The sequence below is a fragment of the Dermacentor albipictus genome, chromosome 1 (assembly GCF_038994185.2).
Source record: "Dermacentor albipictus isolate Rhodes 1998 colony chromosome 1, USDA_Dalb.pri_finalv2, whole genome shotgun sequence".
NCBI lineage: Eukaryota > Metazoa > Arthropoda > Arachnida > Ixodida > Ixodidae > Dermacentor > Dermacentor albipictus.
This window is the reverse complement of record NC_091821.1, coordinates 40,141,556-40,158,698: the sequence shown is the minus strand read 5'-3', so window position 1 is coordinate 40,158,698 and position 17,143 is coordinate 40,141,556. Positions and strand designations below refer to the sequence as shown.

Here is a 17,143-nt window from a genome sequence, read left to right as displayed (position 1 = left end):
GACATTGGCGAGCATAATCGTTGGGTCCCACCTGTTATTAGCACTGGCGTGTTCATAGAGTTTGATCCAGTCGTCAGCATCCTGGCCCTCCAGGCCAGAGAACACACTGGGGTCGCGATGTGGGGCGACCGTGACGATTGGAGCAGTGGGACATGCCGAAGCCGTTGCAGAGGTGGGCGCGTCACCGGGAGGCATGGTGACAAGCTCGGTGTGCCGACCACTTCTGAGTTCCGTGGTGAGGACGGGGATCGCTGACCTCCACCAGAATGTTGCGTGTGTAAAGACAGACAGAAGAGGCTATTTACAGGCTATTTACACTGGAGCCAGGCAGCCAGGCTGACACTCGCTCGCGCCAAGCGCACCGACCAACTTCGTCGTCGTTCTCGCAGCGGCTCGTTTCTTGAGCATCGCTTGAGCATATCGTAATAATATTTTTAGCAGTACTTGAAAATTCCAAAAGAAAAATGAAGTATCAGCTTTACAACTCTGCTTCTCATTAACAAATAACAATATATCTTAGCGAAAAAAAGTTTCTGTATTACACACAGCTTATTTATAACGCTGTATATAGTTTATTATGCAACACACTTTTATGACGCTGCGTTTAATTGCATAGGGCCAGTGGCCTCTATGCCACTGGCTCCTGGCTCCGCCTATACGAGCAGTTCAGAATTGCATAGAGACAAACACAATGTTCTTTTTTCAAATCATAGGATAAACCTTATTCACGATCTCTTCAGTAGGGCCATTTTCACTGAATGGAAGTTCTTGAAGTTAAAAGATTACATCCATGCCGAATTGGCCGTTGTTAGAGTGTATCCTGATTGTTAAAGTTCTTACTACTTGGCTTGCTGTGTAAAAAAAAGTACTGTAAATAGGGTTTGTGACAGACATCTTTCTTGCTTTTCCGTTCAACAAGATCTCTACAAATGTCCGGAGATCCCATCAGCGCCATATCGTCTATGGAAGAAAGAAAGCAGAGGACACGCCGTCCAATTCGGTTGCGAAAACGGGTACATTCGACAAGGTAAATCTACTGTCCACTGCCTTGGTCAAGGTATATGGAGCGATCCTTTTCCTACCTGCGAACTCCCCACCGAAACATCGAGCGTCCGTTCCATCACGTACAAGGAAGCTAACACGGCGAAGCAGATGGAGTCGGCGCCTGCTGTGCCGGGTGAGCGTCATGCACTGCTCATGCCCAGTTGGTCTTTAAGGGGTCTTCAAGCCATCTCTGGCATTTGGAACCAAACGCATAGACTCAGGAACGCTAGGCAGCTTCACAGCAATGTGTTCTTTCACATCACCTAGCAACCCCAGTCATACAGCCGAATGAATGCATAAACAGGTCAAGATGGTTCTTTACTTGAACGCCACTCTTCACATGTCAGTAAATGTTGTCGCACTGTGCCCCTGCAATCTGACAAATTCGTTCACAGTGGCCGTTCGGATTACCGGTGACATGCATGCTGAAATTTGTAGCTCTCCCGTACGTCACATCAGTGATTCCGGAAAAATTCCTCGAAATATTTACACTGCGACAACGGCAAACACAGGAAGGACTGTGACGGCCGTGGCTTTTTGTGCGGCGGCTTCTGTTTCACCGGAGGCATTCAGTAGTGTGCGTAGGCTTCACGTACGCAGGAGCTTTGACACGACCATGGAGACGACCCACAGTGAGATGTCGTAAATTTTGGAAATCATATAGTTGGTTTTCTGTGTCAAAAAAACCAAGGAACCCTAATATGTAGCCTGTGACAATCGTTTTTCATTCTTGCTTTTCCGTTCAACCAGACGTCTACAACCAAACGCACCCCCGCCCAATCTCTTACGTACTAACTGCTTAATGGTGCAGGATTCGGTAATTTTCAAATAGTCGTCATGTTTAAATTGAATCACATTATCAATCTGAAAATTTGTGATGCTACCTTAAATGTGATTGGTTAATACCATATTGTGATCTATGAAAGTAAAGTTACAAGCCAACTTTGTTTTAAAGGACAACGCAATGATGTGCTGAAGTAGAATCACAGCCCTAAATTTCTTGGCTCTAATCTAACGAATATGAAGTCAGAAGCGAAGAACAATCTCATTGCTTAGGTAAACGTTCGTTAGGTAAATATTCGTGGCGGTTTGCTAAATAATGTGAAAGAGCGCAGGGGTTGGCAGCACAGTCATTGACTCAGGTTTGCTGATTCTATGCGACTGACCATCTGCGGTGGATTGCCTCAGAATCTGGTGGTTAAGGATGGCAGGGTAAAGAAGAGGTTAAAAGAGATAGCGAGAAAGAGGAAATTGTACAGAGAGCATTAAAACATAAAAATTATGAAGTGACTTATATAATTATAATATCTAATATATTTTATTTCCCATTTTTTCATCTATACCCGACTTCGCACATTTAACCTTGTGCACCGAAGCCCACCTCTTCCAGCCAGGTCGTATCGTGGGGCGGATCGGCAAAAGAACTTAATGTGCAAATTTGAGACAACATGGTCGCACTTGATTGGACAGGTATGGCGGATCTTGGATCTCCAGCTTCACACTAAACCAAACCACTTTTCAGATAAAGAAAGGAGAAAATTGAAGAGTAAAATGGCGGAGCCAATATGTGCGCCGTTCGTGTGTGATTGTGGTGCGAGTTTCTATGTTACACGAATTCGAGAGTCCGTATTTGGCCTTAATTTGCAGTGCTACTGCATGGGCTCCGGGTTTCTCCCAAGCACGTTAATATAGATGAACTGTTACTAACAAATACACACAGAAGGAAAACTGTCTAAATGCATGTTAAAGCATAGCAAATGAATTCATGCACATCAACGGCACTATGAAACATTACTAAGCCTCTTAACCAAGCAACATATCACCGCGGCTGGTTTCGTTCCTGGACCCAGCAAGTGCTCTGTCTTTGACAGCTTTACCCGCCGTGGTTGCTCGGTGGCTATGGTATTGGGCTGCTGAGCACGAGGTCGCGGGATCGAATCCCGGCCACGGCGGCCGCATTTCGATGGGGGCGAAATGCGAAAACACCCGTGTGCTTAGATTTAGGTGCACGTTAAAGAACCCCAGGTGGTCAAAATTTCCGGAGTCCTCCACTACGGCGTGCCTCATAATCAGCAAGTGGTTTTGGCACGTAAAACCCCAAATATTATTATTATTATTTGACAGCTACTGCTGTGTGGGGTAGTCTCGTGTTGCTATGCGCAGGGTGCACACAATGTCAGCGCCACGCTGACTTCGCGCGTGCAGAGCGCCTGTGAGAGGCGGCGGAACTATGATAACAAAAGTAGGGTGTTTGCTGGGCTTACTCCACCACTTTAGGACCTCGCAACCTCAATCCTCACTGTGTGTAATTATCTGCACGGTACTTAATGAAAGCATTATATACACTTTTAAAAGACTGTATCGAGCTGCACAGTGTCGGCTGGCTCCGTTAATAAAAGCAGTTCTTGAAATGCATGAAAAGAGACATAGATTTTATTATTTGTTCAAATCAGGTGACTAAGCCTTTAGGATGCCTCGAGGTTGGCCATTTTCCTTGAATGAAACTTTTTAAAGCGCAGCGACAACATCATTTCCAGATAGCGGGCAATAAGAGTGGGCCCCTTTCTGGAAGTTAGTCATGCTTCGCTTGATGGGCGAAAAACCGAAGTAACCCAATATGCATTAAGTGACAATAAAAATTATTTCTTGTCTTTCCCGTCAATCAGATGTTACTCTATGTCCCCTGATACCGACAGTGCAACATTTAGAGAAGAGGGAAGTAAGCAGAGGATCCTACGAGTTCTATTGTCAAGAAGGGTACCATCTACAAGGACAAGCTTTAATTCACTGCCTCGTCAGTGGACTGTGGAGCGATGATTTTCCCACATGTGTACCCCGCACCGAAACCTTGAGCGTCTCTGCCGCCACGTCCGAGGATGATGACACAGCGAAGGAGATGGAATCTACGACACCTGCTGCGCAGGGTAAGCGTCGTTCACTGGGTATGCCCGGGTGACATTAACAATGAATAACCAATGTATCATCATCATCATCATCATTATCAGCCTGTTTTATGTCCACTGCAGGGCGAAGGCCTGCCATCTCGAATTACCTCTGTCCTGCCCCAACCAATTCCAACTAGCGCCCGCGAATTTCCTAATTTCATCGCTCCACCTAGTCTTCTGTCGTCCTCGATTGCGCTTCCCTTCTCTTGGTACCCATTCTGCAACCCTAATGGTCCAACGGTTATCTAACCTGCGCATTACAAGACCTGCCCAGCTGCATTTTTTCTCTTGACCTCAATTAGAATATCGTCTATACCCGTTTGCTCTCCGATCCAAACCGCTCTCTTTCTGTCTATTAACGTTATGCCTAGCAATCTTGGCTCCATCGCTCTTTGTTCGGTCCTTAACTTGTTCTCAAGCTTCTTTGTCAGTCTCCAAGTCTCTGCCCCATATACGTATGTCAGCACCGGTAAAATGCACTGATCGTACACCTTCCTTTTCAATGATAGTGGTTAAGCTTGCAGTCAGGAGCTGGCAGTGTCTGCCGTATGCGATCGAACCCATTTTTATTCTTCTGGGAATTTCCTTCTAATGATCAGGGTTCCCTGTGATTAATCGACCTGGGTAAGCGTACTCCTTCACAGACTCTTGAGGCCGACTGGCGATCCTGAATTCTTGTTCCTTTGCCCGGTTATTTATCATTATCTTTGTCTTCTGCATATTAACCTTCAGTCCCACTCTTACACTCTCTACACGATGCACAATATACAACAAATGTATATATATATATATTGTTCCTATATAAAATCTTTGCGGGGATCTGAACTCGAAATATTTCCAGCTACGATAATTATTCCAAAAACTAATTTCAAACATCGCTTTGCCTGCTATATATAATGGCGTTTAGTAAATTCAAACTTGTCGTTTTCTTAAACTACGCGCTTCTACTGGGGAGGAATTCGGAAACGCTCGCGTACTTTGATTTAGGTTCACGTTAAACACCACGTGGTCAAAGTAATCCAAAGTATCCTGCTACTGTGTGTCGCATAATCAGATCGTGATTAGAATACGTGATACCCCAGAATTTAATCCCGACCTTTTTTACGCTACGCGGTCTCAAAGATTTCAACTATTCCCCTGCACCCGTGAGCAATTCACACGTACTGTACAGCAGCACGTTTTGGAGAGTAGGTTCGTAGTTCAAGAGAAACGTAGCTTAAAACAGCAATGCAGAGGAAATACGACGGGCCGTTGTACTTCATTGCCGTTGAACACGGGCTAAATTGGTGGACATTGGTGTATGCTATCAGATGGTACGTGGTCCTTTCGCATTCCTCAAGCAGCCATGTCTTTCCCACAATAACTTTCTGAATCCTACCTTTGCCACTGCGGGGGACTGTCACTAGCTGAGCCTAGCGCAAACGGGAAAAAGACGAAAGATGAACAGGAACGAACGCAATCGCTAGCTTCAACTACAATGTCTTGCAAAGTAGGCAGCTGTTAGAAAGCAACCAGGTATCATTCAACGCGAATGAGAGCACAGGAGGCATAGAAAAGACACACAATAAAATATGTAAAAGGACCCATTTGGGAAATACAATTACCACGCACATGCGGGCACATCGAGCTGACTTTTGGTGGATTCACAATACAATACAACTAGTCTGTGACAATATGGCAGGCAATGAGGCTCGTGGCAATGACTGTACCAATGTCCATCTCCACATTTACATATCGGGTGCTTTTTAGAGCGTAGCTCTTAGGCGCCCATTCCTGCCGTGAGCGTCGGCGTCGCTCGTAATTAACCGAGCGAACGAGCACAGCGAAAGATGAATGATCGAACGCGGAGCGCAGCGAGGGATGAAAGACGACGATAGCGACGAGACCGTGAGGAGTAAGGCGCAGGAGGAGGGTATGGAGGAAGCGTGATAAGAAAAGCTTAGTGCTGTGCAAGACGGGCTCGGCGGTGAAGATGGCTCCGAGATGGCGCCACAGTAGCGCTCGTCGTCTGTAGGGAAAGAAAGCGCTGCATGAGGGAAGGTCTGTCTGCGGCGGCTGCTGTGAATCGCACCTGCACGTCACCCACGTACTGCCTCTCGGGATGTCGCGATTAGCGAGGCAGTCGCGCCACACTTCGCTCCGTTTGCAACGTTCCGCGTGAGACAGACTGTCCGCGCCAGCCAATATAGCGCGAAATGAAAACACGTATAGAGCTGCGCTCAAATATCGCATTAGGGGATATTTTAATCGTCGGTGAACTTTTTTAGACGGTGCAGAAATGTTTAAAATTGCCTGTGACAGATAAACCAATTGCGAGCCTTGAACTGGATTTCTCAAAGAGGCAGACGTTACTTCCATGAGAAAGCAAAACTTTCCATCTACTAATTAACGAAATGTCACTAATTAAGTTTTTTACTGATTACTACGCGGCACATATTGCAATTTACGAATTGGAGCTGGGGATTTCCAAGGTAGATCGACTTGGAACAAATTGTGGGGATAGAATCGATTTCGGGACATGCACTTTTAAATTTGAGGTGAAAATGCACTGTTCGTCCACTTACCGTTAAAGCGAAGCTTTCTTTGCGAACCTTCCCAGACTTCCCTGACAATGGCTATTGAGTGTTGCTGCTGTCTTGCCGAATAGCTTAAACTTAAAATAAATGAATTGCCTGCCAGATCATGGGAACGAACCTCGGTCCACCAGCTCAGTAACCCGCCGATCTAACCATCAGGACAAGTTTTTTTTATAGCCTGTTTTGTACATATTACATCAAAAAAGCAACCAGACATTGGGAAAACAAGGTAAAACAGTGAAATTACAGCAAAAAGTGTCAACCCTACTGGATTGACACCGTTTTAGAATTATCTTAGCGCCCTTGAAGTTTCTACCCTAGACAGCGACGCAGACACACTATTGTGCTTTCCGAATTTCTACAAATATGGGCATGCATTCTCGAAAATACATTTGTGTGGGCCGTGCATCCGGCTTGCAATACAACGCTGTCATACGGGAGCGTCATAAGCAGTGGAGGCCAGTTAGTATAGTAAGGTCAAACGGCAGTACCCGTCCGTTTCCTCTAGGCAAACATCTAATAACATGTGGATCCAACGCAATACCTTCATGGCGACATGGCGACATGGCTCTTTTTAGTCCACTAAAATCGAGGGACATTGTCCAACTCGACAGGTGTTGTTCGCTCAAAAGTTGTTATCTCCAGAGGAGAGTATTTCTCGCGTTCCTTTAACACGATTAGCTACAAGTGGACTCGTGCGATTATTACTCGTTCCGTTCATGAGGTGTATTTTATTTCATGGCATCACGCTTGTTCGAGCAGGCCAGGTGCTTTGCATATCAATCGTGATATGGGATATTGTTGGCCATTTTTTTTTTCAAATGTCATCGCAGTAATGTGCCGTTTCATGTCAAGATAGGATTGTCGTCTGTCGTATGCATGTGTGCGCTCACACTGGGGGCAGTATAGGATGAGCAGAACCGTGGGCACAAACGCTACGGTGCTGCGACTTAGTGCTGAATTAAAGCCGTCTGCCATGCGGCGGTACTTGTACACGTGACGACTTCTTAAAAGAGTTCGGATAAATCACCCCACAGTCAAAAGTTGTATTATTTGTATGTGTGTGTGTGTGTGTCCCGTCAATAGTATATATATATATATATATATATATATATATATATATATATATATATATATATATATATATATATATATATATATATATATATATATATATATATATATATAAACGAGAAGAAAGGGGGTTAACCGAGGGGCCCGATTTTTATTCGTCATATCGTAAGAACCCAACAAACACTGACACCAAGGACCACGTAGGGGAAATTACTTATGCTGAATAACTGAAAGAAACGATATATTAATGGAAATTAATGTGGATGAAAAAAAAACAACTTGCCGCCACAACCTTCGCATTTCACGTGCGATGCTCTACCAATTGAGCTATATATATTATATATATATATATATATATATATATATATATATATATATATAGTATGCGTCGATTGAGGTAAAACACAGCACAGCTTCGCTGCTCGTCCTTCTTCACAGAGTCAGAGGGCTGATGAATTTTTTTTTTTCAATAAAAGCTTTCTATGCGAAATTTGAATCTCTCAGGCTTCGTCTGCTGTTGCTCGATCTGACTGAGTCTGAGCTATCCTTTCTTTCGTGCCGAAGTTATCACTAATAACGTCGGTGATGTACTGCAGCGCATCGTCTCCTTCATGGATGTTACCGTCTTCATCCGTCACAGCTATTTTCGAATCTTTAGTTAGAGCTCCGAGTGCTCTTATATGGTTCCAGAATATTTTTGTGGCACCTTTGTCTCATTTACAAACGTTATGCACCCAACATTCATCTGCGCATTTAATTTAGGTTGGAAATCCATCTGAAGCGCCCACTGCTGTGTTATAGTCACCATTGCTGCTGTAAGGCGTAACTTTGTTTACTGACGTACGCCTGAAGAATGCTAGTTACTGTCAAGACATACTACACTGCCTACAAATTGTATCCTTTCGTTAAATTTTGGTTTTGATTTGTTCTATGAATTAAACAGAGAAAACCAAAGTGAACAATGCCGGTTGAGTGTGAAACGTGTGAATATCACATATGCTCAATCCTGAGAGAGGCAGTGGACTGAACAACTCCTCTCCGTTTTTTTTATTATTGTTGCAGAAAACCACGTGGCCAAATGTACCCTTCCCACAAATTTAACCGGAACGTTTTACCGCAAGGACGAAAAGGGCAACTATATAAAGGTACGGTTGTTGTAAGTTCTTTCTTGAGTGAACACATATGGTAAGATACGGATAACAAAACGGGTACGTATTCCAACAGGTAGAGTACGATATGTACCATTCAACCTGCGCAATCCGTCGTCATGCCAGCTACTGCATGGCGGCCAATAGAGAACGATTATGAAATGGCGGCGGTGGTATGCCGACGATGGCACGATGACAATGGGATGACAAAGCTGGAATGACAACGACGGTAAGACCACAAATGCGTCACGACAACCGCACGACGACGATGCAATGATGACGATGGTATGACAAGGTCGTCGTGGTCGCAATGGATTGGCTGCATTCATGAATGCGGCGGCGTGATGACGACCAAATGACAACGCAGCGACGACGAGAGAATGAAGACAGAGGAACGATGATGATGGCATGAACAACGAAAGACTGATAAATAACGGAATGAAGGCCATGATAAGGCGACGACGGAAGGAGAACGTCGGCATGACGACGCGGCTTGTTTGTGTTGGAGCTCACATTTGCGCTTACGTGGATCAGCTGCCACCTCAGTTTGCACTATGCCCGGCATCGGACAATTGTGCAAGACAGGACCTTCGTATACATATCCACAAATATATCCGCTGACATGCTGACTGACCCAGCAGCAGCCAGTATGCAGCCACGCCAAAGGTGGAAGGGTAGGCAAAGAAAGCTTAATTTTAAATAGAAGTAATTGTGGAGCTGTGTGTTTCGGATCTCTCGACCGCCAAGTGATATATTTGTGAATTATGAAGTTTCGAGGATCTTCTGCAGTGATAGCAATTTAGCGTCCGTGATGGCAATTTAGCCTTTTTTTTTTTGCGCTGCATGGCGGGAAAATTTGTTCTCTTGCGGGCGGCGGGTTTTTCAGCGGTATTTCACCTAATGATGGCTTCTTTTTTACCGGCACAAAAACTTCAGTGTTTTTAACAATAATTCGTGATTCACGAGTTGCAACCGTGCTGCTCATCTAGGCTTTTTTATAAGTTAGAGGGAATTATCTTAATTCCGAAAACAGTGTACTTCGCATTTTTTCCTCCCTGTCTCCATGCCTCCAGGGAACTATAGCTCTAGCAGATTCGGCAGTTCTTAGCAGTTTCACTCTTCGCCATTTTCGCAGACGCATGCTCAAGGGGAATGTGTCTCGTGAAATAGCTCCAGTGAACTACAGCCGAAAATTCAGGAACGAATGGCTACAGGAACCAGCACTTCGAGTGTGACCGATGGAAGTTCCAGGTGACGCCAGACGAGCCAAGTGCCGTTATTACAAAGAGCAACTTTATGCAAAGCACGGCAATTTAGTAGCGCACGCTACCATGGAGAAAGATATATTATGGCTGCTAAACAATTTCCACCCTGTAGTCAAGCATACTACAAAGAAAGTACCACAAAATCAGTCTCAAATGTCATGAGCTGCTGAAGCATGCCTCGCCAAGTTAATGTGCGGCCACTCTGCAATTGTGACTTCAGACCACCTGAGTGTTGAACGGTGAATGCTCCTTCAATTACATGCTGCACGAACACCTCGTTCGCAAGATTGGCACGACGGAGGTCTACGGCGTCAGTGATGGTAACGACTATCGACCTAGCCGCGCCAGCGAAAAAGAGGACGCGCGACCATACCAAGATGAAACAGGAGCCATTTTTCTGTAATGTTAATCAATACCCGGTAGTTGAAAATATTTTCAGGCAAGTGATTTTCAGCATGTTTCTCTCTCGCTCTCTTTTTTTTAGTTTTGTTTCGCAATACATTTCCGCACTTCGCGGTCGCGCAATGAAAAGCACTCATTCATACTGATAATTTACATTTTCTTTCATTATGGACGAAAAGGCACATACATTTCTGTCCAGTGTAATTTGTTTTAACTGTGCTTTAATTCGATGCAATAAAACAGATTTTAAACGTGATTCTGATTGTTGTATCGATTTAGGGGATTGTTAGCGAATTTAGGACGCTCGTATCGCGTATTTTAGAGTGTTTTTGGGGGTATCGAGTCGCAGATTTTTAAAAAATTCTAGTTGACGAAACTCATTTTCTGTGGCTGTACCAATATGCCCGGTATATCAAAATGTGTCCCCTAACCACCGAAAAACATTTAAGCCCCTATTCGAGAGTATTAGAGTAGGGGCCCCAAAGAAATAGCGTCGAAGCCATTGCGCATGCGCGAGACAAACTGCGTTTGGGTTTCGCGTTGGGAACGCTGTCACCAATTTAACGGGAGCCCAAACAGGGGTTCCAAAAGCTTTGCGTCAGCAAACATGGCGGCACCCATGGAAGCGACGGCTATCACCTAGCACCAAACTGGGTTCGATTCGTGGTAACGCGTGAAGTTCGCAAGCTAGGAGAAGTGACTGCGGTTATCGCTTTCTCTCAACTAGTGTGTGTGTTATGAAGATTGATTCATTAGACGCCGCTAATTCCGAATTCAATTGTGGATTTGATGGCTCGTAGGCCTAACACGGCTAAGCTTGGCTGGTGAAGGCACGTAAAGTTGGTTTGCTCGAAACTAAGCGCAAGTAATTGTTTGATGCTTACAGAATGACCTCTAAATTGTAACTAAGCGCGAATACACGAAAGTCAAAATTATTATTATCATGAAATGGTATATTTTATTCAATTAATTCTAATAGCTTTTCTTTGACACCATGTAGCGGCACTGCCAGTGCAAGACGCTATCGGCAAACGCAAAGCCCTATTCTAATACGCTTCACTCCTGCGTGCCCCGACGCTAGCACCCGCAAATCTCTTTGGGGCCCCAAACTATTGGGGCCCCTATTCTAAAACTCTCTAGTGTGTGTGTGTGTGCGTGTGCGTGTGCGCGTGCGCGCGTGCGTGCGTGCGTGCGCGCACGCACGCACGCACACGTGTGTGTGTGTGTGTGTGTGTGTGTGTGTGTGTGTGTGTGTGTGTGTGTGTGTGTGTGTGTGTGTGTGTGTGTGTGTGTGTGTGTGTGTGTGTGTGTGTGTGTGTGTGTGTGTGTGTGTGTGTGTGTGTGTGTGTGTGTGTGTGTGTGTGTGTGTGTGTGTGTGTGTGTGTGTGTGTGTGTGTGTGTGTGTGTGTGTGTGTGTGTGTGTGTGTGTGTGTGTGTGTGTGTGTGTGTGTGTGTGTGTGTGTGTGTGTGTGTGTGTGTGTGTGTGTGTGTGTGTGTGTGTGTGTGTGTGTGTGTGTGTGTGTGTGTGTGTGTGTGTGTGTGTGTGTGTGTGTGTGTGTGTGTGTGTGTGTGTGTGTGTGTGTGTGTGTGTGTGTGTGTGTGTGTGTGTGTGTGTGTGTGTGTGTGTGTGTGTGTGTGTTTTAGCCTATGAGGCCTCCAAACTGAGACGCGTATTTTTATTGAGAGCGTGCAAGAGGCCTCTGTCATGTTGCATTATCTGCGAAGCCAACTTGCAGCCGAAGTTCAGTTCCAGTTTCAGGTTTACTTTGGCTGTGGCTGCAGGTTACGTCCGGCGTATGCTTGGAATCTTTTCTTTGCATGCACATTAGACGGGATCTGATAGTTTAAAGAAGTGCGTCTGACCTACCTGGAAAATGTCGGCATGCCGTCGGACGTACGCACTCAACATCGTTAAAGGTGCGTCAACATTTTTCCGTTCATTATTTCTGTATAAGAAGGACGCGGGAAGGCTAATTCATTTCTAGAAAGATATCCATCGCTGGTGTCTGGTTAATTTTTGCAATATAAGAGACCGAAAAATCAAGATGCATGCAAGGCATGATGTGCATGCATGCAAGAACCCCATATATATATACTGTGGCGAGGAAAGCATATGTCGCCTTGAAGAAAAGTCCGCTTGTCGAAACGTTGGCTCCTGCTTTCACCTTGTTCTCGTTTTGCTCATCGTCTCTCGCGGTATTGTGGTAGTTGATATCTCCTTGGATAACTTGGGGAACTTGTGGGAGTGTTAGTGCCTTTGTCAGGTTGTGAGCTCGACGACCTCTTTCTCTTCGTGCCTTCTCCTTTGGGTTCTCCCCTTTGTATCTGCTCAGGGCGTAAAGGGGTGACGCTTTTTCGGGGACGAGGGCAATTATCTCGACATGACAAAGCATGCTGGAATGTTTCTGACACTTGAGAGGTCGAAGCCCAGACCGATCATTACAGCCATTACGATGATGAGGGAAGTTATCTCGGCATGGAAAAGCGCGCTCGAATTTTTCCCACGCTTGAAAGGTCGAAATCCCGACCATTCATAACACCGTGTAGAAGCTAGGAAAGACGCTGTGCAATGATTTAAGCAGACATAAAGTAAGTGCCTCGGAAGAACGAAGTCGGAACGCGTCGAGTGCACATCGTGCAATAACACAAGGGCATTTATTCTCCGACAGCGTCTCCTCTCATCAGCAGTCTTCAAGAGCCCGATTTCTCAGGAACAGCCTGTAATGGAAAAACATACTCCGAACGTCTTTCCTCCGACACCGTTCCACACGCGTTATGTATTTTACAACACACAATATTATGATCCCACTCCATGGTTTACACTATACTTCGGTATGGAATTTTCTGTGTCTATGACATGTCTGTCTCTAGAGCAGCAATAGCGAAGCAACTCTAATTTTAGTTGTGGCAGGAACCATCCTATATGATTCTCAAAGTCAGCGATAGCTTTCTTATGTGCCCCTAATTTGCTACCTACGTACATGCCATCCCATGTTACACGGCTAACCTCATAGGTACTCTCGGCGTCAAATGAAACGCGAACAGCGGAGCACGTGGCCGAAGCATAACTGAAAGTATATTGCGCACCGTCCAGTAATCACCATTGACAGGCCCGCACATCGGGTTTGGCTGCGCTGCGCGATGATGTTCCCACTATGCTGCGATATTTCCTTTTCTGTTCTGGTTCTCTTTTATTTGGAATCGGGAAAAGGCGACGGCATAGTCATGATGATGTCGTGAACTGTGGTACGCACACTGCTGTTCGCGTTTCATTTGACGCCGACGGCACATATACGGTTTCACCATATTGTGCGATAGTACCCAATACTGCGATAATTTAGATTCTGTTTTCTTTTGTTTTCCTTTTCTCGCTTACAAATAGAAAGATTCAGAACAAAAACTAAACTATCGCAGTATAGGGTACACATCGTCGCGCAGCGTTAGCAAACCGAATGTGTGCGCCGACTGTGCCAGAGTGAGCAGAGCCTCTATTCTCGACACGCATGGCGGCTGCACGGCTGCCATTATCCGCCATGTTGACTCTCTGATTCGCTGTCGAGAGCTCACGTGTCTTGAAATTTGTGCCGGGAAACGGAAGTATTGTAATATCAATTTTGTGTTTTCATCAAGATGACTAAACGTGACCTGAGCTGCAAATTTTATCGCCTAATACATCTTTTTTTTTTGCTCCTTGGTTACGTTAGCGCTTCACAAAAGAAGGTGAGAGGTAGCGTACAGAAGCCACTAAAATGCATCTGCAATTTCGCGAATATGTGGTGGTGATCGAAGATAGGCACCATATCAGCTTGCTGATATTGGCTGAAGGAATGTGCCGTGGGAAGCGTCACAGGAAAGGCCGTTTCGTAAGCGTCAATTTGACATTTTCTGACATTGCTCTGGGCCGCCATTGCAGAGATTTTCCGCTATAATTTCTGGTGCGACGAGCCTCGCGAATTATGCTAATGAGTAGCCATATGTAATGACGGCCGAGAGGAATGCGTATCGCCAAACTTTCCCCGTCGTTTGGAGCCATGAATATGTTTTGTTTATAACGCGTGCTCATAGTATTTGCGTCACTCTTGGGTGGTGTTGGCATTTGTGTTTTGGACCGTCATTTTTTGAAAGAACGCGTTTATATGAAATAATATTGGTTGAACATAACAAACTTGCTGCAATGTTGTTTGCTTTTCACTGCTGCGTTTGTATTGTAATCATGATTAATGCCTTTTGCACAATCAGAAGTTATTACAACGACGTCGCTTTAATTTACAAAAAGAAATGTACCCAAGGCGGCGCCTCGAAGTTTCCTAAGGCGGTGCGAGTAACATGGCGAAGTGAACAAGAGATGGTAGCGCAGGCGCTTGCGTCGCTTTGCGTCGCGCAAGCGGATACCTCTGGCGCGCACAACGCTATTGGTGATATTCGGCCTTTCTCAACCAGCCGAGTGGGACTGAGTCAATTGTGTTTCACGAGATAGCGATAACGTCGCCTAGAACGTGCGCGCATCACCACTCGTAGGCCGCGTATGTTGTCTCAAGGTTTAAAAAAAGTGCGTTGGCGCCAACATGCGATGACTCATTCCGTTTCCCGGGGACACGCATCCTAGCTAATGAAGCAGACGACGGCTTCACTTTAAAAACAGTTGCACCCTTTGGGGTGTATAGGCCTCGTGCACCGCCTATAGAGGCGCCACTGATAGCCACCTAGCGGGTGCTTCCAACAATACGCGCGGGAGCAGTAGCAGACGACAACGCTTTGCAGCAAGGGTGACTGAAGTTCGCGGCTGCGATTTGTCATTTGTTCGGGTGCCAGACTGCTTCTTCTGCGGTGACAGCTGTAGGGAAGGCGCAGACCTCTGTGGGAGCGGGTATGAACAATTGTTACCGGTGTTTGGGGCAACATGGTCCAGATACGCGCCAGGTGCGTCCCGCAGACAAACGCCATGAAGACCATTTACATGAAGTGGAGCTCATGTAAACTAGCCGACAAATTTTGTTGACTAATGCGATGTCTCAACCGTGTTTTTTTTTTAAATTCTACCCTTGCCGTAATGCTGCTTCTGTACCTCAATAATAAGCACCCGTCGTTAATGCAGACTTAGATAACAAAACCGCGCGGTGCGATGTCTGCATATGCCGTTGTGATTTTTCTGCCGATGAATACATGTGACGCCGCCGAATAAGCGTAGTGAAAGTCACCTGAAGAAGAATAATTGCGAATTTATTGATAGAAACGCGTACACTATAGTAAACGAAGCCACCAAACGCACGGGTTAATAAAAGTGCGTGTTAGCGCTGTACCGCCGATGAACTGCCGTTCGCGCTGCAGTTTTCGCAATTTTAAATTCCCTAAGGGAGCTGCTTGGAAACGTACAAAGCTATAGTATGACTAACTTTGCAGTACTTTTTTGAAATGTTACTAGAGAGAGGTGCCACATGATATATTTAAAGGCAGAGCAGCGCCAGTCAAATTAGATCCAGCGCTGGCGGCAAGGCCGGGTTTAGTCCTATGCGGCGAAAGCATGATAAGAAATAATTCAGTTGAGTACAAAATTCACTTGCAAGAAGCGACTACGTTGTGAAACAAACAAATCACTCGGCGTGTTAAGTCTGCTCAGACAGCATCAAGGTGTGATGACTTACCAGACGTGACGCGAACTATTCAGCGAAAAATGGAACAAAAATACCATATGCAGGAACTATTTGCAGTTCTCGCCCTGAGCTACCTATTTTCTAAACACATTTCCCAAAAAACCACAATATCTAAGATGCCCTCGGGCGAAATGAATAAAGCTGTTAAAGAAGCACTTGCTTGGTGTCATTCCGATAAGACACAGCGTGATTTATACCCTTTACAAACGAGGCAGGGTGAAAACCTCGCAGCTCAGAAGAATCAAGAGTTATGCATGAAGCAACTAGCAACAGTTAAACATGTGCGAAACCACGCATAATGTAGATGTAAAAAATTTACCGACGATTACATTACTTCCTAATGCGAAATTTGAGCGCAGCAAATAAGCTGTTTCACCTTTTCGATAGATTGAGGCAAAGAAATCGAGCAACACATGTATGCGCTATCACAGAATTTTTTTTTTTCACACGTATTCCTTTAACAAAGACTCCACTAACAGTTCTTGACAGTCATGAAGGAAGCTTTGTGGTCGGAGAAATAGACTGATATATGTTCGACTTGGTACCACCGCACAGGGGTTGCATTGGAGGAGGAGCGAAGAAAGGGATTAAGTTCGAGCCGGCGCTTTGACAACCGGAGACTCGCAGGAAGAGGGGGGAGGGGGGCGGCGTGTACACCCAGCGGCAAACGATGGGGGCAGAAGCGCGCGCAGCAAGCGGACAACACGATAAAGGGAGGAGGGAAGAGATAGCAGCGACTGACTGATGCCGCTGACGCCGATAGTGAGTCAACCCCAGCTGCGGAGTTGGTTTCAGGGACAACGCCGCCGATGCCGACACAAATAATATGATACCCTCGCTTCCGCAGCGCTAAGAACCAGGGGGGGGGGACCCTTTCCTCCTCTTTCTGCATGGCGGCGACGGTGTTCTATGCAGTCACGTTATCTTGACTCTCTAGCGGCGTCAGCGGCATCCAGCGGTATCAGTCGGTCGCTGCTAGCGCTGGGGGGATGAAAGGGGGGCGGAGCTGGTTACGAGGCCGACGACAACGCCGACGAC

At 45.7% G+C, this 17,143-nt stretch overlaps 1 protein-coding gene across 3 annotated transcripts in view; it reads left to right on the top strand.

The window, feature by feature from the left end:
- Positions 1–17,143, top strand: part of LOC139061116 (sushi, von Willebrand factor type A, EGF and pentraxin domain-containing protein 1-like) — a 297,555-nt gene that overhangs the window by 245,497 nt on the left and 34,915 nt on the right. For 2 of the 3 annotated variants that reach the window (XM_070540689.1, XM_070540673.1), the window contains 3 exons: positions 920–1,177; positions 3,711–3,968; positions 8,702–8,784. In XM_070540689.1, the coding sequence (XP_070396790.1) occupies positions 920–1,177; positions 3,711–3,968; positions 8,702–8,784 (599 nt within the window). The remainder of the gene's footprint in view (positions 1–919; positions 1,178–3,710; positions 3,969–8,701; positions 8,785–17,143) is intronic. The other variant, XM_070540681.1, reaches the window with a different exon arrangement.